The sequence below is a fragment of the Lates calcarifer genome, linkage group LG1, assembly GCF_001640805.2.
Source record: "Lates calcarifer isolate ASB-BC8 linkage group LG1, TLL_Latcal_v3, whole genome shotgun sequence".
In the NCBI taxonomy this organism is placed as follows: Eukaryota; Metazoa; Chordata; class Actinopteri; family Centropomidae; genus Lates; species Lates calcarifer.
Window position 1 is genome coordinate 23404022 of NC_066833.1, and position 21396 is coordinate 23425417.

At 41.2% G+C, this 21396-nt stretch overlaps 1 protein-coding gene across 1 annotated transcript; it reads right to left on the reverse strand.

Annotated features, from left to right (window-relative positions):
- Positions 1 to 447: 447 nt before the first annotated feature.
- Positions 448 to 20641, reverse strand: trappc10 (trafficking protein particle complex subunit 10). The gene is made up of 23 exons (XM_018702749.2): positions 20466 to 20641; positions 16072 to 16153; positions 15040 to 15175; positions 12355 to 12554; positions 11708 to 11903; positions 11345 to 11456; positions 10981 to 11228; positions 10669 to 10815; positions 10264 to 10378; positions 9578 to 9654; positions 9278 to 9369; positions 8448 to 8588; positions 7968 to 8077; positions 7107 to 7639; positions 6747 to 6888; positions 6036 to 6194; positions 5434 to 5663; positions 5143 to 5243; positions 4796 to 4919; positions 4254 to 4418; positions 3934 to 4114; positions 3048 to 3242; positions 448 to 2777 (listed from the first exon to the last, which is right to left on the reverse strand). Exons 1-23 carry the CDS (start codon positions 20524 to 20526, stop codon positions 2530 to 2532), a joined length of 3795 nt encoding a protein of 1264 aa, XP_018558265.1. The 5' UTR covers positions 20527 to 20641; the 3' UTR covers positions 448 to 2529.
- Positions 20642 to 21396: the final 755 nt, after the last annotated feature.

Sequence of the window (21396 nt, forward strand, 5' to 3'; positions counted from 1 at the left end):
GTTGCAAACCCTAGATTGGGAGCCAGGCCAGACTGTTCCCTTAAACAAACAAAAAGAACAAAAAGAGATTTGACTGAACCCTTCCAAGTTTGACATTTTTCTGAACTTTTTTTACATTTTGTTTTATTACAACCAATCGGACATATTTGGCTCCGGTTCTGCTCAGTCTACAGACATGATTCATTTTCTTTCTTATATGTGTCACAAGCAATAATTTATTTTCTTCTTCATCTGATGTTTGGACCTTTCCTGTTTTAAAAGACAGAAAGAAACAGTTGCTCCAGTTAGGTGTGGAGGAAACCCTTTGGGATCACAGACTGTGAACCGAGCTCTAGCGGAGTCCCTGCACCCCAGTTCAGCTCAAAGTCTGAAATCAGAGGAGCAGAGGATGTTACAGCAGCAGATTAAAACTTTCTTAACATGTTGTCATGAACTCCACGCATCCAATCAGCTCCAATCAGTTTTTTAATATAGTTGGCAATCAAAGATGATTCTGATTTGATTCATTATTTACAGATCATTTATGTACAGTGGTCAAACAAGAGCAGGAGGCTGTAGTCACACCATGTGTGTGTGTGTGTGTGCGTGTGCATGCGTGTGCACACTGGGGGTGGGGGTGGGGGACGTGAGAGAGAGAGAGAGAGAGGGTGGTGGGCAGAAGTAGCTGACATTCATTCTTTCAAATAAATGAATGAATAAATCCAATAACGACTTATTTCACTCATCTATTCAACATCTACCGGTATGTGTGCATAGCTCGGACACGGTTTTGACGACACACACACACACACACACACTCCGCACACACACATAGAATAAATATACACACACTGTATATGAACAATGCACTGATAGGTAAGACAACAGAGAGACAATAATGTGCACTGGCTGATCCTTATTCCAAAGTCTAACCTTATCACACACACTCGTACAGACACACACACACTCACACATGCGCACGACTACAGCTGAACACACAAACACACCGCTAGATTCAGCCCGCGCCTCTCGTCATCTCTGGCGTTATATTTGAGAGCTTCGTGCTGATGTTTGCATCGGACTCAGAGAAAATAAGCTGCTGCTTTTGTTGAAAAGACACAGAAATAAAGACATATCCACAATCACCAAGGATTCTTCTGTTGTGCCAGAATGAAAACTGTTCTCCTTGCTGAGTCAGAAGACAGTTTACAGTATAGTCATGCTGGTTATGTCAAATTATTATTACTATTTTTTTTTAACCAAAACTCTTACATTTTTAGATTTTCCAATGGTTCATCTGAACAAAACCTCACAATAGGAAACAGCTATTATTAATTGAGGTTCTATTCATCCATGAGAAAGGTAAATAAAGTTTGGATCTATTGATTTATTGACTAACAAGCACCATGAACTGTTAAAACATAGCAAGTATTGGTTTAAAATATAGCAAACTTCTATTTTACCCATTTGCAGCTTGTTTAACTTAACATCTGTCTAAATGCTGGACTCAAAAGTTTACCATAGACTGACACAATAACAGTCTGCCTCTCTCTTCTGTCCTGCTGATACCAAAAATATCTCCTGTGTTGTAAACAAGAGTCAAACTTTAACCTGTTTGTTGAGGTGCATTTCCATTTATGTGACCATAGCTGCTCACTGTGTGGAGATCAGATTACATCATGTTTTTCCTTTCAGGAAGGTCATGGTGTAAGATCAGGTGATTTTACAGAGTCGTACATTCTCGCTTGGCACAGACTAAACGCTGGACTCAGGACGAGTACAGCTTCCCATCTTACACTACTTGAAACCTGAAACATCGGTGATCAATGAGTCGTTAACAATCAGCTTCACTGTTCATTGTCAAAGTTCCAAATTATCAGGCTGACGTTATGTAGTCTGATCCCAGATTTACCTCAGCACGGGAATGGTTCCTGTATCGGCAGGACGTTAGAGTCCGAGTCTGAGTCTTCTATCATAATTTGATAAAAACAGCAGCTTATTTTAGCAACCAGGACGTAACTGTGAAGGTAAAGTCTCAAATATAAAAACGATGACGACTCGAGAGGCACGACAACAGCACAGCTGGAAACACTCAGTCACAGTTACAGTACTCGAGTAGCTGATCGAGGCGTACACACATCTAGGGCTTTGGTGCATCATGGGACAATCAGGAGTGTTTTTCTTCAGTTCGAAGGAGCACAGGCGCGGATCTGATCGATCAGTCCATATATATATATTTATATATTTATAACTATAAATCCATCCAATGAGCTATGTACAAAGTATGGCAAAGAAAAATCTTTATTTAAGTTTATCAGCAGATGTCATTGGCTCTTCACTGTGTCTAGTCTGAGTCTCCAGTGATGTGAATGTTTCATGCTTGGGGGAGGGTTTTGGGGGTGGAGGGGTTGGAGTCCATACCGGCAACCCACAGCGGTCTTCGACATGGACTCATGGACCCGATCTGTCCCAGAGCAAAAGCTCAGCAGAGTCCATCCAGGGCCTGGGTTCAGTCCTATGAGAAGAGGACAGGAGGTCTTGCCACCGTGGTCATGTGGCGTTGACCTCCATGATGTGGTCGTCGGTAGCGGGCAGCACCAGGACCTGTCGCGCATGGCTGTGGTTGAACACCTGTCCGGGGCTGAAGGGCTCCAGACGCGGCATCGCCACGCCCTTCTGTTGCTGATCGCCGCTGCCCACGGAGTGGACGCTGCCCCGGCTGCGGATGCTCGCCGTGTCCCCCTGGTCGTCCAGCGTCTTGTCCAGCAGGGACAGACTGTCGTTCTCCACGCAGCTGTCTAAAGGTGGCAACAGACAAGCAAATTACTTCGATTACTTATATGGTGCTGCTTTGTGAGAGACTGCTGTGATTCTCTACTCCATTTAAACTCTGTTACTTATATTCAGTTTGTTTGTTAAGGCATCTAAGTACAAATCCTCCCAAATATACACCAGTCTCACAGCTTCTGTGAAACCTCCAGAGACCGTTTCATAACGTGAGACGACAACAAAGGAAGTTCAAGTCTTCATTCCTTCATTCCTGTGTTCATACATTCAGGGGTTCTTACCAGGGTCTGGCTGGATGGCCACTGCTGCAGTGTGGGGCAGGTACTTCAGCACTTTGATTTTGGGGAAGGGCAGGTGTCCTGCGAACAGAGGCATCACCTCGATCTGCACCTTGTGGGTGGCGTTAGCTGTCATAGGCATAGACACCATCCCCGAACTCTTCCCACACACCGCCCAGTTGCTGCTGCTGTCAGCCACTGTGGACACACACACACACACACACACCAGCTGATGTTTTAGGGACAATAATGACTGAAATGTGAACATATTAAAAACTACTTTACTAGAAATATTTGGCTGAGAATACAAACCTGTCCGGCACAGATTTTTCAATTTTGTCTGCAATTAATTTTTTTCAAAGATTAGACTTAAAAATTATTTCATTAATTTAACTGATTAATTGCTAAGTCTAGAAAATGTCAGATAAAAAACAGAAATAAGAACAAAGGTTTATAGGAAGAGAAAAAGCTACAAATAAAAACTCAAGAAAGTGGAACCTGCAGGTAATGATTTATTAAAATAGTTTCTGATTATTTTATATTGATTAACTAATCAGTTAATCAACAAACCAATTCATTTTGTTTTGGACTCATACCAGTAGAGTATGTTGATCTTGGTATATTTTCTGTCTTTCATTTTTGTAACATATTTTGGGAGAGTTAGTTGAAGTTGTTGTGATTGTTTCAGTTACATTTGTCACAACTCATATAAACATTTAGTGTGTATCCCAAATGCCCAGGGTTTAGTTTTTAATATTTTACTTTTCATTCATGTTTAAAACACTGTAAATACATATTACTGGAATAAAAAAGTTCCATCAGCTGGTAATCTGTCTCTCAGATTGTGTTTATCCGTCCACTCAGACGGTTAATCGTTCTCCAGACGTACCTTCATACATGAGTTTGGTGGTTTTAAGACCATCGGTGTCAGTCTTGCTCTCCTCTGCCATCTCTCCCTCTGCAGGTTCGGTCAGTCGTGTTATACACACCTCCAGTCCACAGAGGAAACCGGAGCGACAGTGTTGTTCACCAGCTGGAGGCAGGATCTCAGCTCTCACGCTGTACAACGTCTGACAACATCAAACTGTGGTTATTTATGGCCGTAATATAAAACTCACAACCCGTCCACGTCTTCCAAACAGATCCACATATCTGAGCTGCTGACAGCACGATCAGAGGGACAGACACTAATGTTTAAATGCGACTTACAGTGACTCTCTCGAGCTGGAACTGGTAGTGAAAGGGTTTGAAGGCAGAGACGTCTTGGTTGAGAGGAGAGAAGTTGGCAGAGAAAACACACTGGAGACAGGAAGGCAGGTCATCCTTCCACCTCACCTCCCACAAGCAGAACACACTGTGCTTACTGCACAACAGCTACACACAGACAAAAACACAAGATATCAGCATGGATTAATGTGTGATGTAATTTGTGTATACTTAAAATAAAAAACAGGAGAGATGTATTCATCTACACTAACTTAGATGAATATGAAAATACTGTCTGTGTGATAAACTTTAACTACGCAACAGATCAACTGCAAATCTGTAAAATCTCTTCCTGTCTTCATGTGGTAAAGATCGGACATATCTGTGTGCTCCTGCCTGAACCAGTCGGCCTCTTTAAAACCTATTTTGCTCCAGAAACCATTTTTTTTTTATTCGTAGGTAGTTGTCGCTGAAGCTCTGAAGCACCAACAGCGGTGCTGGGGATGGCTCTCCTATGGTCGCTGACGTGTTTCGTTTCCGCTCACCTGCTGTTCTTTAGTGTTCAGGGACTGTAGCTCCAGTGATGCGTGCTGTTTCTCTGTTAGCTTCACTTCTGCCAGCGTGAAGTTCACATCAGACACATTCTGCACGCACACCTGGATGTACTTCCTGTTGGGTCAGATCAAAGGTCGCAGATCAGCCATGCATATGAGTGGGGTGGGGAATGTACACAGTAAAGAAAGAAAGAAAGAAAGAAAGAAAGAAGCACTGGGTCTTGTATTCTTGTAGGTTTCAGGTGAAAAAGGAACTTTTCCATTAATTCCCACGGATAAATATTGGTGATATGTTGATGTGATTTCAGACAGGAGTTTCTGTGAGAATGGAGGCTCACCTGTTACCAGCAGAGAGCAGTGAGTGTTTGGTTTTGAAGGGGATGTAGAAGGTGAGGGCCAGCAGAGTGGAGTAGATCGACCATGGGCAGTCGATAGACATCTGTGGACAGACACAGAGAGATTTTACCATCAAATCTCTTACCATTAAACAGCTAACTAGACCAAAACAGAATTTTCACGTTTTTTGCTTGAAAATTATTTCATTATCAAATAGAAGCGTGACCTCCCTCAAAAAACAGAAACTCATCTCTCACTCTCTAAAACTGTATGTGTGTGTGTGTGGGCCTCACCCTCTGGTCGATGGCGGTCATGGGCGTGTCAGGGTGACTGTAGCTGCGTGGTCGATGGCGGACCTCCCCGTTGGTCAGCCTCTCGTTGGCGGGCCGGTCGGACCCGGACGGGATGATGCACAAAACCTCCAGCTGGAACTCCAGGGTGTGGTAGGGAGGGGTCGGGGGCAGGCTGATGCTGGTCACCTTATCAGACGACTGAATGGAGAGGACGCTTTCACCCACCAACTCTGAACACAGGAAGGGGACAGAAGAGGAAGCGTGATTATAGATATGCAAATACCGGGTTGTGGTCAGCTTTCTGCAGAAAACATCATGTACACAAGAAACATGGCTACACTGGGGAAAACCTGAGCAGATTGATGCTGCAGAAACGTTATTTCTAGATACAAACATGTTTTTTTCCTGTGGTCATGCGCACAACAAAGAATTCAGTCAGGGAAAGAACGACACCAGTGAGAGGGATATTCATTTAATACAGTTCAACTAAAGACCAAAACTGAAATAATTACACGAGAGTCAAAGAGAAAGAAAAGAAAGAAAATCTCTTTAAATTAATGTAACTGACTGGTACAAGTAAAGGCTTGAGAACATGAACCAACCGGCAGCAGGGTTGCTGGTGCGGGCGGTGCAGCTGGTGGAGGGCAGGATGGGCATGGTGTCTGTGTTGCTGAGCTGCAGAGCATCGCCCTTCTTCACAGCGTAGTGACCCGTCAACAGGGTGAACTTAACCATCTGAGGGAGACCGGCTAACAGCGGCTCTGAAAAGACAACAACCACCACATTGAGCCACAGTGTAGAACTGATCACAACAAAGAATTAGGTTTTAAATAGTTGGAAAATACTGAAGATAAATTTCCTCCAACACTAAACTCCATGCACTGTGAAAAAAGTAGGAACTGAACTCAAATGTTTTAAGTCTCCTCATTGAAAAAGCTAAATAAAAAATGCAGGTAGAAGATCTATCACATTATTTTACCCTCACAAAATTTTACTTGGCAGATGATGAAGATGCAGCCTTGAATAATTATGTAAATACAAAATACAAGCTGCAGCTATACTGCACACACACAGTGTTCAAGCCTCAAGAGCTGTCACATGAGCGTAACCTACTAGCGTAAACTTATTCTAGACTGTCAGACACAACAGAAACCTGAGGGGTTGTGTGTCATGAAAAGCTATGAGCGCAGCTCCTACTCCAAGTATTTACAAAAACATCAATTTTGAAAGACTAATCATCCAGACAAACTGTGACCGATAACAGGACCTCAGATTCTAAGCATTTAGTATCACTCGTATAAAAGAATCCAGACCTGAGAGAGGCTCCACAGTGAGCTGGGGCTCCTGAGAATACACTTCATACTGGACCGATGGGTAGATATGAGGCAGCACAAACTGCACCTGACCCACCGTGGCACACAGCTGACGCAATGTGTAAGTACCTGGTTGCCCACTCTACAAAGAAAAACAGAGAGAGTGACAAAAGTGACAGAGCAAAAGATGGGAAGTAGGAATATAAGGGGGAAGTTATATGAAACCAGTCAAGAAATGTTGACAGAGGGAGGAAGAGTTAAAAACTACTTCTAAATGTCAAACAACTATTAAGTGGTTAACCATTTCAAAAGGTCACATTTTTATTTTTTCATTTAAGGCAGCAATGAAGTGTCTCTTACTGGTGCTGTGAAGATAATGCTGTTATTCCCGGGCTCTAATTTTACATCCTGCACTTTCAGCATCTGTGCTCCTTCTTTCATGGCAACAGTAGGAGGGCTGACACAGTTGGGCGTGTCTGGCGGTGAGTTGCTGTCATGACGACGCATGATCAGGTGAGTGTTTTTACACACCACTCCTGTGGAGTTGAGAGAATTGTCTGAAGGACTCCTGTCCTGAATCTCATCCAGTTCTAAAGAGGGACCCGCGGCCGAGGAAGAGGGTGGGCCAGCGGATGAGTTACCCTGGATAAACTCTACTGTCCCTGGGTTTGTTTGTCTCTGAGCTCCCTTTGACCTCCCGTGAGTCCCTCCGTGATCCACGTCGAAGTGAATGCTAGCGGCTACCTGCTGTATGTGCACCGACACGGGCATCAAACATCTCAGAGTGAGCTCCACCTGCAGGATGGCTCCAGAGTGCACGGAGGCTGTCGCTGGGTGGAACTGTAGCCGTGTGAGTTGGGCAAAAACACCCATGCTGAGAGTCACTTTGTTTGCTGTGGAGGAGGAAAATGAAAACTGGTGTAAAGTAAAAAAATATGTTGTTAAATCATCATCCATATTAAAAGTGTTTTCTTTTGAGTTGAGTGGGTTTACTGGAGTGAGTTAACGTGTGAGGCCTAAATATTGTTGTTATGATTAATTGTAGTTTAATATAATTTACACACAGATTTAAATCAGAGGCTGAACTGTTAGCTGGAAGTGATCACATACAACAACTAAATGACCCTGCAAAGCACCGCAACATCAGAGACTTATTATATAGAATATAAATGAAGCTCTTTTCCTTGTAAACATGTACCAGTAATCAAGCTGATTACTCACAGTGATCTCCAGACTTGCCAGCGAAGGTCAGAATTTCCTGACAAAAGTGCTTCCTCTCCTCTGTGGTCAGATTCACATCACCGGCCAACAAGGCACTGGTCTGCAGGTAGCTGTGGTGGGTTGTAAAGGAAACAAAACACTACGCGAGCACTCAGAATCAATCACTGGTATCTGTATCAGGTCAACACGGGGTCTTCTGATACTTTTCCAGAGACGTAGGGCAGCATTAAATATCACCAACGGGTCAGCAACAAAACCCTGATTAAAAATATTGCATCTGAATCTTTCAAAGTGTTTCAAAGTGTGCCAGTCATCATCAAATAGCACCTGCATCATCCTATCTTTCTTGCATAAAAACGCACAGAACCATTTTTTACCCTGGATGACGGATTTTTCCTCTTGTAGCCAAGAGGGAGTTGACATATTTGGCTCTTAAATAGCTACAGGTGACCAGTGGGACACTGGTGCTTTGAAGGATACTCTTCAGTTCTGCCCAGCAGTTTCTGACACTCAGCAATCTGTTTCCTGGTGTGAGTGACAGGGAGGCTCCACCCCTCTGACACGTATGACTTCAGAGCTTCCTGTAAGAAGGTTTCTGCCCGCTCACGATCCCCCTTCCTCCTAAAATATACACACACAGAAATGAATCCGCTTTTAAATCTGCAGAAAAGAACACAATCTGTACTTGAGAAGACATATTTTTGAAGCTACTTAGAAGCGGAAATTAATTTAAAGGTAACACAAGACAACAAACAACAGCTAGGGATAATAAGTGAAATTAATGTTGTCTATATTGGTTACACCTTCCATATGTATGAGCTCATTCTGATAATATACTGTAAACTAATTATATTTAACACTAGCAGACATGGTGTCACTCATCAATTGATCTTAAACACATTTTTTTAGCTTTAGTAAAGGTGTTGTTTTGAAAACCAAAATACACAAGAAACCTGACATCTACTTGTGAGAGCAGAATAGTGAATGACCAGTCTGCTACTGGCATCAGGCGATGCTGTGATCTGTATTTACAGGAAGTGACATCACCTGACATCATCAAATAGCAGAGGGACAGTTCCTTTGTTTTTGCAACATCACATCCCTCATACCACATTAGAGCTTTCATTTATTCTGCCTAGTTAGACCTCTTCTTAGGACTGTATGGGTGCTTACAATTAGTGATTGAATGAGTTCTGGAAAAGAGAATTATTCAGCAAGAATAACTGAAACTATCCGTGTGGACGTGCAGTGTTTTCAAAACAACTTTGACACCTGCACACAGTACACCCGGCAACTTTGATCCTCCTTACATGTAGAATTCAGCCAGGCTTTTTCCCACCAGTCTGGCAGACCGCAACCGGCCAATGGCTCTGTACATTTCCATAGCAGCATGAGAGAGTTCCTGATGCAAGAAGTGGCCAACAAGGTGGTGGTGAGGGCAGGAGAGAGGAGAGACATAATGAGATGAACTGCTTGAAGTTTAGGAGAGATTACGTCAGAAATTATACTGATTTAAAAAAAAAAAAAAAACTGGTACAGAAATCCTGAGAATGTGTGTTAACTTCCTGCTTTGCCACCCACTGAAGTACAAAGCCAAAGAATTGACTTACAAGATAGTGTCTTTCAAAAGCCTCTACAGATGACAAAGCTTCTTTCAGCTTTTTGTAAGGGCTCTGCAAACTGTTAACTGTGGAGAAAGACACAGGATAAAAACAAAGAATACACTGTTAATTATTGTCAGGCGTCTTCACTCAGCTGTAATCAACATGCTTGGCAAAACAAGCTCTCAGTGTTGAGGTAATTCAAACCCCAAAGGCCCTGACACACCACACTGACTTTGTGCCCAAACAGACAGGCTGCTGTTCAGACAAGACTACAGTTAAAGCCTACATATATATATATATATATACATTTTGTGCTTGCATTAGATAAAATACAGATACCAGCGAGCCCTGTGTGTTTTTTTTATGCAAAAAACATGGCAGAGACACATGAAAAAAGACCACAAGACAGGTACGACTCTTAAGAAGTGGCATTTTCAGCCAACGCTCATCTACTTCTGTAAGAAAAAAAAAACAAGAGGAGGAGACAAAAACTAAGCTGAATCAGGTTGAGCATCCAGTCAGTCTTGAATCAGCTGAACTGCAGGCTGAGGAGGGTCGATCAGGGCTGAGTAAGGCCCAGTGGTACAGGACACATTACAGCTTGGTGCGTCAGGGCCCTAAATCAAAACCCACCTTTTTAAAGTCATTAATGGAAAGGGCTGGCGTTCTCAGTACAAGCCAGCAAGACTCACCAGTCTCAGGCCTCTCATCCCCGAGTCCGGCCAGCAGATCTACTGTCCTGTTCAGGTCCTCAGATGTGGGTCCCTTCTCTGACACCAGGCCACAGAGTTCCCCAAGGGACTTGAGCTGGAGAACAGGAAAACAATTTGTAATTGAAAACATCATTTCTATCAAATTATTTACTGCTCACAATTTCAGTGAGTGCGGAAAAGAAGAAATAAACAGTTTCTCTCTCAAATGTCAGAGTCAGAAATTTATTCATGAACCAGAAAAAATTATTTTGGTGGAAAAAAATGTTGACAAGTGACATTAACTGCAATGCACATCAGATGCATAATATGTTATTAACAGTTTGATGGAGACAGATGGAAAGTAACATAAGTGATCAAAGCTACATTACTAAACATTTGTGTTACCTTGTCGGTCGCGTAAGCCCACAGCCCGACAGTATGGGAGCAGTTTGCCGCTAACTGGGCCTGATCGCAACAGCCCTCAATTCTGTGCAAAACCTCCAAGCAGCTGAGGAACACCCAGCAGTCCAGCGCTCCCTCCAGCACTGACACCTTAACAACAACAACAATGTACAATATCAGGATGAGTGACATATTCAGTTCAGTTTTTATCCATCCATTTACACGTGGATAATGATGATTCCTAACTATCTGGATGACCCCTGACCACTCATCTAGGTTATGTTGTTCAAGCCAGAGTCTGAGAAGTCGCTTTACCTCGAGCAGGCGTAGCTCCTGGACACAGTTGTGCAGCAGTTCCAGCGCTCTCTGGGTGACCTCCCAGGGCCTCTGCAGGAAAATGAGTAAGGTGCACTGGCGAGAGAACAGGTAGCTCCTCAGATCCAACAGGCTGGCCTCCCCTCGCTGGATCCCATCTCTCTTCTCCATGTCGATTGGCCGCCGAAGCAGTAGGCCACTCCAGCTACGCACTGGGGCGCAGAATGAGCCGAGCCAGTTAGCTGTATCTGTGGATAGAAACAACAGCAAAACTAGGACCTTTTTTTTGAATTGCTGATGTCTATTTTAGTCGAGGGGACTGCCATACTGAAACAAACTATAGCATTGCGGAATGGCTACATACCTCCAGCTCCAAAGTTAAGGACGTATTGGGTAAAAAGAGCATCTAGTTCATCGTACTGGACCAAGGCGTCCTCAAACTGCTGCAGCATCTCAAAAACAAAGGCCAGCTCCTCCTGCACAGTCACACACACACACACACACACACATACACATACACACTCATGTGAGACACAACTGTACTTTGACATTTAAACATCAGAGTGATGAATTTGTTCTCAACTAAGCATTCTGAGTTTAATGCAATTCTCTGTATGAAAAGACAGAGAAACATAAAATCTGTAGTTTTGGTGAGGTAGTTTTAGTCATAACACAAACTCTACTTCTTTTTCATTGCAGACCACATGCCCACTGGTTTTCTGAGTACCTGGACCATGAAGTATTCACAGAAGCTCCAGCCGGGCTGGGTACGTTTCTCTCGGAGCGTACGCATGTCATCCTCGAAGCGGCCCAGGTTCTTGGTGAAGGACATGAGGAGGAGAGTTCGCAGCTTGAGCAATAAGGAATTCCAGGATTCCTGAGACCGAGATGAGTCCTTCAAAGGATCTGACAGCACCACGCACCTGCATCAAAGGACAAAAACCTTTGTTTACTCAGGAAAAACGTAATGGTTTCTTATATTCAGCAAGCATTTATTATATTATCTGCTGTGAAAAAAAATGGAGGCAATTTATTTTTGATTAACTGCTTTACTATTCAGTCTCAAAACTTGCTTGGCTTGTCTGACCAATAGTCCCAAATCCAAAGATTCAATTGAATTCAATTCACTAAACAAGGAAAAGAAGGAAACAATCACAACAGAGAAGCTGAAACCAGAGAATACTGACATTTTTGTTTTTTTTGTTTGACACATTAAAAGATCATCAAAATTATGGTCAAATAATTTTAAGTCTGTCAACTAAATTAACGATTGACTAATAATTTCAGAATAATATGGTCATATTTCACATCATCTTCTTGTCTTTTGCCTATTTCAACTACATCATCTTGTTTATAGGGAAGGAGCCTCCTCACCTGTCATTCTGTTTGTTGCAGAAATCGCTACGGATCTTGTCCACGATGGATGACCGAGGCAGGATGTTGGTCTTGTTCTTCTTCTTAGTGTCGTTGGTCTCCACGACGATGATGACCCAGTCTGCTGAGCCGTGGGTTCGCAAGCTGTTCTGCCAGCGCATCATATCCTCCTTTACCGTGCTCTTATACGCCTCTGTATCCTGCAACAAAACACAAGCCATTTCATTCATTCAGGCATTCTCAGGACATTTACATTTCCCATTTAAAAAATGAAAGTGAAAAGGTAACCTAACAAAACTCACAGTGTACTATGATACAATGTGCTCTTGGTATCATAAATAGCAAATTATTTTCATCACATCATCAAAGTGTTAAAAGGGAGGTGTTATTAAGTTTCATGAACCAAGAAGTCAGTTATGGAAAATTTGAGAAATTAAAAAAAAAAACAAAACAAAACAAAAAAAAACCCATCACAGATGTATTTCATATCAACAGGGTCATGTAAAAATTATAACTGAATAATGTGGGGAAAAGATACTTGTCCTTTAAATGCATGTTGTAGCCAATCAGGATGTTTCCACATATCAGAGGACAGAAACAACAAAAGGAATGCTGGCCAGCAAGTTTACATTTTCTAACTAACCCAATAGGACACGGACAATGACTGGGATTTACTGTGTGACCTCTGTAAATGGCTGCTGACTGAGGGTAGCGTTTGTTGTAGATTTCCTGGAACTGAGTCAAGGTGGGATATAATTTGTTGAGCCACTTATTATGTAAGTGTTCATTGGCAGGGAGAGGAACTGAAGCCCTGGTTTTACCCAGTGTGAACTTGTAATTACAGTTTGTGGGATCAGTTCTGGTCATCAATTGAAGGACTGAAATGCACATGCAATACCACACTGACAGACACTAGTACTTTTTAACACCTTTGGTGTGTTTTCTTTGAAGCAATTTCTGTATTTAAATGTGCCACTGAAGGTTTGACTGGATGGATCCATTGTCTTTAATGTTCAAGACAGGTCAGTGCAGAGGCAGTATGTGAATTCTTTTAGCAGTAAAATAACTGCCTGTAATTATATCATTGAAATACAAACACAGATGTTAAGTGTGTCTATTTGGCACACAGCGCACTGTCTGAACCACGTCTACCGCACTGCCCACCTGTCCTCACCACCTGTGATACTGTCATGCTGCACGCATAGAAAAAGAAGGGGAGGGGGCAACCCTGCTTGTCTGCCATGTTCAGTCTGCATGTGCTGTTAAGACTGTATGGGTCCACATAGGCTGTGTTTGACTGACTTCTCCATACCTCTTCATTTAGCTTAGAAATCTGCTGCTATCATTTACCTTGGGATATCCCATGATGTCTAAATATACAGTGAGCCTCGTTACAGCTTTATTGTATTAAAAGCTAATACTGCACAGGCGTTAGTGTTACTGTGTCCACACTGCATGAACGCACAGGCTTGCTACTCCCACACTAGAGGCATAGTCCTTTGGAAATGTCATGAGTCACAGGCTGATGACAGCACTTCCTTAAACTAACCAGCTGCTTTGTCAGCAGCAGCAGCTTCCTGCTTCTTGTTTTTCTCCCCTATGCTTTCCCAAAGCAGTCTGCCAAAGCAGATGTCAGGTTCAGTTTGACCTGGTGACTTCAGGCTCTTAAATGTGCATTAAGTAAGAACATGTGCACAATAATGCAGATACAGTTAGAGACATATTTTTCTCTTTCCACAAAACCGAGCTCTTACACAATGCTCTATAACTTATACATTTTAAAATGCTATTTCACATTGTCTTATTTCAACTTGAATTCCTTATCTTATTAAGAGTTTGCATATCTTGAATATGGAGCTGTCTGTGACCTATTTTTGTCCAGAAAGGATAACAACAAGCTCTAACCTGTTCTTAGAGGGTAGACAAACAGTCCCTGCCCATACTGCAAATACATGGACTAAAAAAAAAAAAAAAAAAACTTTATCAGGATTCTGATTTCAACTTCCTGGACAGATAATCTCTTCAACTTTCCAAATTCTGTCTGGTAGCTGCAATATCAAGAACCTGGCTATGGGCTGACTCATGTTCTCTCTGAGATCACTCATTACAATACATGTGTTCTTGTTGATTTGTCTTTAAAATTATGGTGTCCTACAGCTTAAAAGAAAAAAAAAACAAAACAATAAAGTAGCAGGAGAAACAATAAAACAATAATTTAGCCTCTCAAACCTGAAGCCAAGGAATTACCAATAACTGGAGTTATTGGGTAGTAATTATCACCACAACAACACTGGCAATGTGTTCGGTTATACTGATAACTATATATATATAACTATATATTATTTGTATATAACTATATATAAATAACACAGAGTGGGAGAGAAAACAGCAACCCTGACAACATGTAATGATTCAGCCCCACTCCCTGCCAATGTAGGGCAAATATGCACAGGAGCGAAACTGACTGAAGAAATGTATTAATGTGCTTTCATTGCACCTGATCTACCAGCAGGATGAGTGTTGTGACATTTTTTAACAGGCCTCCCATGTGTCTGATGTTGCACAATGCAACATCTCATTTTCACTGTGCTGTCAGTTAAAGATCTGAGTGCCTGAATGATTGAGGTTGTTGAGCAGGGTGTGTATGTGTGGGTGTGTGGGTGTCCGTGCTGTCAATCTACTCACACAGCAGTCAGTCCAGTAGATGTGGAGGAAGGGGAAGGTGAGGAGAGCCTTGTTGCCCTCCTTTGGGAGGAGCTCCTCTTTAAACTGGACAAAATTAGCCTCAAGGTGGATCATTTTTGGAGCTCGGCCATATGTCCTGTACAGAAAAGAAAGCAATTTGAATTATAAAATTAGAATCATTATAATTATGGTGTTTACCATTACTAATATTTTTATTGCCCCATGACAAAACATAACTATATGATAGGTGGTAAACTCATGTCTGAACCTTCTACAGATTTAAGCTCCACATTCAACCCATAAATGCAGTCACACTCTAAAATGAAAATTCAGTTTCTTGTCCTAGTTCTGACTCATACTATCCTTTATTAAATCCAGCTAAAGAGAGAACAGGGCCTTTATTTGAGACATATTAGAAGAGAGTATTTCCAATTCCATTCCAAGTGTATTCCTTGTTTGAGAGAAACTAAACTAGCTGTTTATTTACCATGACCAGTTCAGCCTGGTCATGGCAAATAATCCCACCTCTGATATGACTCAGTGATCAACAATGACAGTCATCATGGTTTCCTTCACTGACTCATTCCATTTTCTTGGCACTTGTAAGTCATTATATCGATACGGGCATCATATTAAAAAGCCCAACAGAGACTTAAATATCTCCTGCTGCTTTTCCATTCATAGAAATTATCTACAGCAGCGTATCATCCAAAATCAGCTGTACTCCCATCCCATCATTAAATGAAAAGAGGATAGTAAAGGGAATGAGGCATATAGTCTCTGACCACCACTATTAAAACTGATACTCATCTTTTCCTGTAAATGTTTCATGCATGTGATGTTTTGACGTGATTATTATGGCTATGTGAGAAATTAGAAATGCAAAGTATAGTGACGCTGAACACTGGACCACCTGTACTGAAAACATGCCCACTGTCATTAATGGGAGTGGATAAAAATTCAAGAGCTGCCTCCTCAGCTACATCCTCCAAAATAAGCAGAACTCAAAGCTTTCAGCAGGGCTCTACTCACCTCCTCCACTCCATTGGCTCCCTGGGAAGTTGTTGGGCCAGTGACGTATAGAGAGACGTAAACAAGCCCTGGTCTCCGGCACCTGTGATGAGAGGGGGGAGGACAATGGAGGTTTAGAAATCAGGTCAGAGATGGAGACAGATTGAGCACAAAAGATGTATAAGATAGTTAGAAACAAATCAAGTTTACACATAATTAGAAAACATTTGTAATCGTAACAGTAGAGAACAAACATCAAAAACATCTAAATACTTGAAAGTGAAAAGCAACTAAGAAAACTGAAAATTGATCTGACAAACAGGAAATTTAACAACAGAATGCATTCATTTTTGCTCTCCTGTAAAAAGAGCATTTATGACACTTTTTCCACTCAGTTATTCTAAAGCAGCAGTAAGTCTGGAGGAAACTACGAGATTGGTGTGATTTTACTGGATAAATGAACAGAAAGTGAACAGTCCTCCATAAGACCTCTGACACTCATCACAGACAAACACATCCAGCAAACAGAGTGAGGCTGAGATGTGGTTTTCATTTGTGATGATGTAGTAAAGGATGCCGAGGCTCTGCCACGTCAGTCTGATTTGAGTGCGTCAGACCTTGTGTGGGTCAATGTCCTGTAGTGCTCTCTGCCTCATCCTCTACTTTCTCAGCTTGTTAAATGAACATGAGGTGTTTCCTTGAACAGGTGAACTTGTTTTACCACTGAGGGAGGTGTAGATAGAGATACTTTTCCTCTTTAACTTTATTGAAATTACTGCCTCTCTTTTGTATGTGATGGGAACCATGTTGTTGGTAATACTGTAATGTTATCGCGTAACTTTTTTTGATTTACTTGTTTTGTTATTTACAACAGAATGAAGGCTCCAGACTTATTAACTACATAACACCGTAAACACCAGGCCGTTTGGTGTTAAACACAAGACAACATGATTATAATACCTTCATCTAAATTACATTAATGATTATTCACTTTAAAACTGACTGACTGTTTCCATGAACCCCTGGATATTAACTCTTTCTTGCAATCGACTCACATGTCCCTGCACATTCCATGCTTTCTACTGTTACAGCTCTTCAGGCTGTTTCACGTTGGAAATGTGTGACCGCACTGACAAACAGTTTTCTGTACAGAGAACAGAAAACAGGCACACATACATATGATATGATCCATCTCAACATCTGTGATGTAGCATACACATCAATATTCTTAAGAAGCAGGAGTCAAACCTGTTTTGTATGATGAATTGTATCACGAGGTCAAATGTCGGCACCAGGCAGTTTATTCAAATATAGTCTTTATATGAGTGGTGATGCAACTACAGAAACATGACAGTACAAACTACAGCAAAATAAATAAACAGTGTATAGACACCTTTTGTCAGAGTTCAGGCCGACACAGCAGCATCTCAACCACATAAACTGTATCCACCATTTCCCTTGGAAAGACAAAAAATCTGGTCTTTTTCACCAGATTATTTGCTGCACCTCTCACACAGAAATGTGCTATTTTTAAGAAGGAAGTCATAATTTGTGTCATTGTCAACTCTGCTTTTCAGTGAAAATCCATCTTCTGCTTCTTAAGTATCGCAGTGTTGTTGTGGCACTGCACTGAAGGACATTTTAAAATGAGAATATGACTAAGAGAAGGTGTTGGTGCTCAGCTTTAACTTGAGTGTTTTTACATTGAAGTAACTCAGCTGGTGAAATTGTGTAAATGAGAGCCAGTCAGCCCTTTGCTGTGAAGATCCACTGTAAGAGGTTGATCTGTCCTCCAAATCATCACCAAATATGTGCACCAGGCCTGGACCACCTGGCTTCCTATGACTGATACGATCGCCAGTCCAGCTCAACAATAAACTGAATTAAACTCCACAGCAGGTGCCTCATTCCACAAATGTTCAAACTGTCATTCATGGTAGCTGAGTGTGTGTGTGTGTGTGTGTTTTTTTTTTATTATAATTTATTAACAGTGACTTATCAGGACCAGGGTTTTTGCTCAGACTACACTGGAACTGGGCCGCCACATCCAATGAACTATATATAACATATATACCCCCCAGGAGTAAAAGCAGGGATACTGGTGTTACTCTGTTCACACAGTGTCGATTTGAACACCCTCAAACATCCTGCACGAAGAAACTCAGCAATTTCACTTCACAGTCAGTTTTATCTGAATCCAGTGTACTGGAGCTGGGCCAACACACCTGACAGGCTGATAGCACAGTAAATCAATTAGCCTTCCTGCGCACTGTTTGACACCTGGACAGGTATAAAACATTTTGCAGTGTGGCATATGATGTAACTATTACATCATAAGCCTTAAGTGAAAAGATTTGAGCAATTTGCACGCACAATCAACACCATAACAAACTGACTCTTTAAATTCTTGGCAGTAAAAAAGAGTGTCATTTGGCGACCTTTTAATTTGTCATGAACCAGTGTGACTCAATGTGAAACTGGGAGCTGAATGCCTTGAAAATGAAAATGCTGGTGAAATGCAAAGGTATAGCTTAAGCACCAATTTGCTTTAGTTTACAACATTAATCTCTCCAGTGTGCTCCAAACAAAACTGAACTTTGAATGTTCACACAGGTTATGTAAAGATGCTATCAGAGGCAGTCCTGCAAAACAAACACCAGTAAAAGCCAATCATACACACAGGGTCACATAGTAAGTACAAGTACAACACTGCTCATCTTGCTGAGACACCTGTAAAAGCAGAGGGAGCAGGACACACACATAACACTGACACATTTCTACATAAATCTATAAATCAGTGTTTCAGCATGTCCTAAATGTTTTTTAGGATAAAACAGCATATCAGCTGAGTGGAACATACAGCCTGCAGAAGAAGTAACTCAGTGGTTTCACAGAATAATCATCACAGACATAGAAAGAGAGTGCGTAGAGAGGTCATTTGTAGCCAAGAAAGCCACCTAACATCTGTAACCCCCCCACCCCTCACAGAACACTGATGTTTTCTGAATCCATCTTTACGCAGCTAGTGACTTAAACAGTGAACTACTGTAAAGATTTGTTGTTAAGAAGCATTCAACTTCCAAAAATGATTCCCTCCACAATAAAAGAAAAAAACATTTTAGTCATCCTTGACCAAAATTAGCAACTGGAAAACGTAGCTGTTTGCTTGTTTGAGATAAAGAGACAGGGGACTTTAAAGAAATGAACTGAAAATCTGCATCATTGACCACCAAGATTACTAGAGCTGCAACTACAATTTTTGCCATTATTGATTCGTCTGCCAATAGTTTTTTCAATTAATTAACCGATTGTTGTTCTAAATAAAAAGATTGACCAAATGCTAACTCGTATTCAGTTTATTCTGTCATAAAACAGAAAAAAGTAGTAAATCTGCCATTTGAAAAGCTGGAACCAGAGAATATATAACAATTTTTAATATATCATTTTGCTTGAAAAGTGACTGAAAGGCTTAATCAATTAGCAAAACAGTAGCTGCCTATTTTTCTGCTGATCAATTAATTGAGCGACTGACTAATTGTTACAGTTCTAATGGTTACAGACTCTCTGCAGAACATGGTTGGTTCTTATGAACACTAATATTTGTTACACAAGCTGCAGGGCTCCCTTTGTAGTTTTGTATATTACCATCAGTGCAAAGGTCATAAATGTCAGAATGATTATTTTAGAGGCATACATCTGAGTCAGGACACCTGAACACAGGTGCTTCCTAGATCCCACTCTGGGCAACCTGTGACTTACATTTGTAATCTATTTCTACTGCTATACTATCACATCTATGATTTTCTTCAATATCTCGACTTCCCAGTTCCAGGGTCTAGTCCTGTACTGGAGAACCTTAGGACCACTCTGTCCTAAAAATGGAGCAGCCTGCGGCGTGAGATGAAGCTGGCACCCACTCCCAGAGTCGGCTCCTAAAATAACTCCTCCAAGAAGCTTCCACAAGACTCCACGGGATTTATGAATGGCAAACCGACCCCACCGCCCAAACATCATGAGGCGACTACTGTCTGTGCTGCTAACAGAGGAAACGGTGACTGTCCAGTGGGGAACAAGGTGACAGCCTTCTCCAAACTGCAGCAACTAGCCGTGACGTTATATCGTTAGCTCGGCCTGTTAATCAATGTAGCCACTAGCTAGCTGACAGCGACACCGCTTTCCATATTAACGCTTAGCACAGACAGCGCTGTAGTAGATAACAGTAAAAATATTACAGCCCTGACAAGTAAGAATTAACCCCCCAATCACTGCACAACGGACACATGCAACATTTCCAAGCTGGTTAATATAAGTGTAGCTGCTAGCTTAGCTAAAACGAGCTAATGACTATAGCTAGCAGGCTAACTGTCAAGACCAGAAAAAATAAGACTGAACGCCTCGTTTTTATAAACACTCACATGTCACAATCGGCTTGTTTTCCATAGTATAGATGATTGGCTTTTCCTCTTGACACTCCATATGTGTTAGCGGTGGGACTCCATGAAAATGACATACAAACAGAGCTTTATTATTAGTAAGTGCTTATGTGTGCAGTTGTGTTGAATCGATGGGGCCTGTGTCCCCCCCCTGCACTTCCGGGAAGTGCGTAAACTGTGCGTCATTAAAGGGCCGACCTGAGCTCTTTTAAATTACAGGTAGGGCAAAAAAAAAAAAACAACAAAAAAAAAAAAACAAGGTGCAGTGGAAGCACTCAGAATATCAAATACTCAATTAAGAAAAAAGTCCCTGTGAGTGTATATTGTATATCTAATGATACATATATCTATAGATTATTATTACTTATTACTTATGCATTAATATTTAAGCAACTTTGTAGTTGGTTGAGATGGAGCTCAAATTAAATATATTTCATATTTTATACACAGTAAGGTTGCAACTATTGATTATTTAAATTAATTAAAATCTGCTACTTATTTACTTGATCAATTTATTTACTGTTTGTTCTGTAACATATTCCAAAATAGTCCAAATAGAAATTCCCATCACAGTTAACCCAGAACTAACAAGTGACACCTTTACATGTCTTGTTTTGTCTGACACACAGTCCATACTTGGAAATTATTCCATTAAATAAGGAAAGGCAGCGAATCTTTACCTCTGATGAGCTGGAACCACAAAATGTTTGACATTTTGCATGAAAACAATTAATCAGTTATCAGAATAGTTTTGTTTAATAAATGACTAGTAATTTGTTTGAGCTATTTTTATAATCTATTCTAAATACTGTTAAGTATTTATTTATTTATTTTTACAGTGCATCATATCTGAATCATTCTTTATGTTCTGTTTGTAAAATCCTAACCCTGAGATCAGTAAAGTAACTATAGG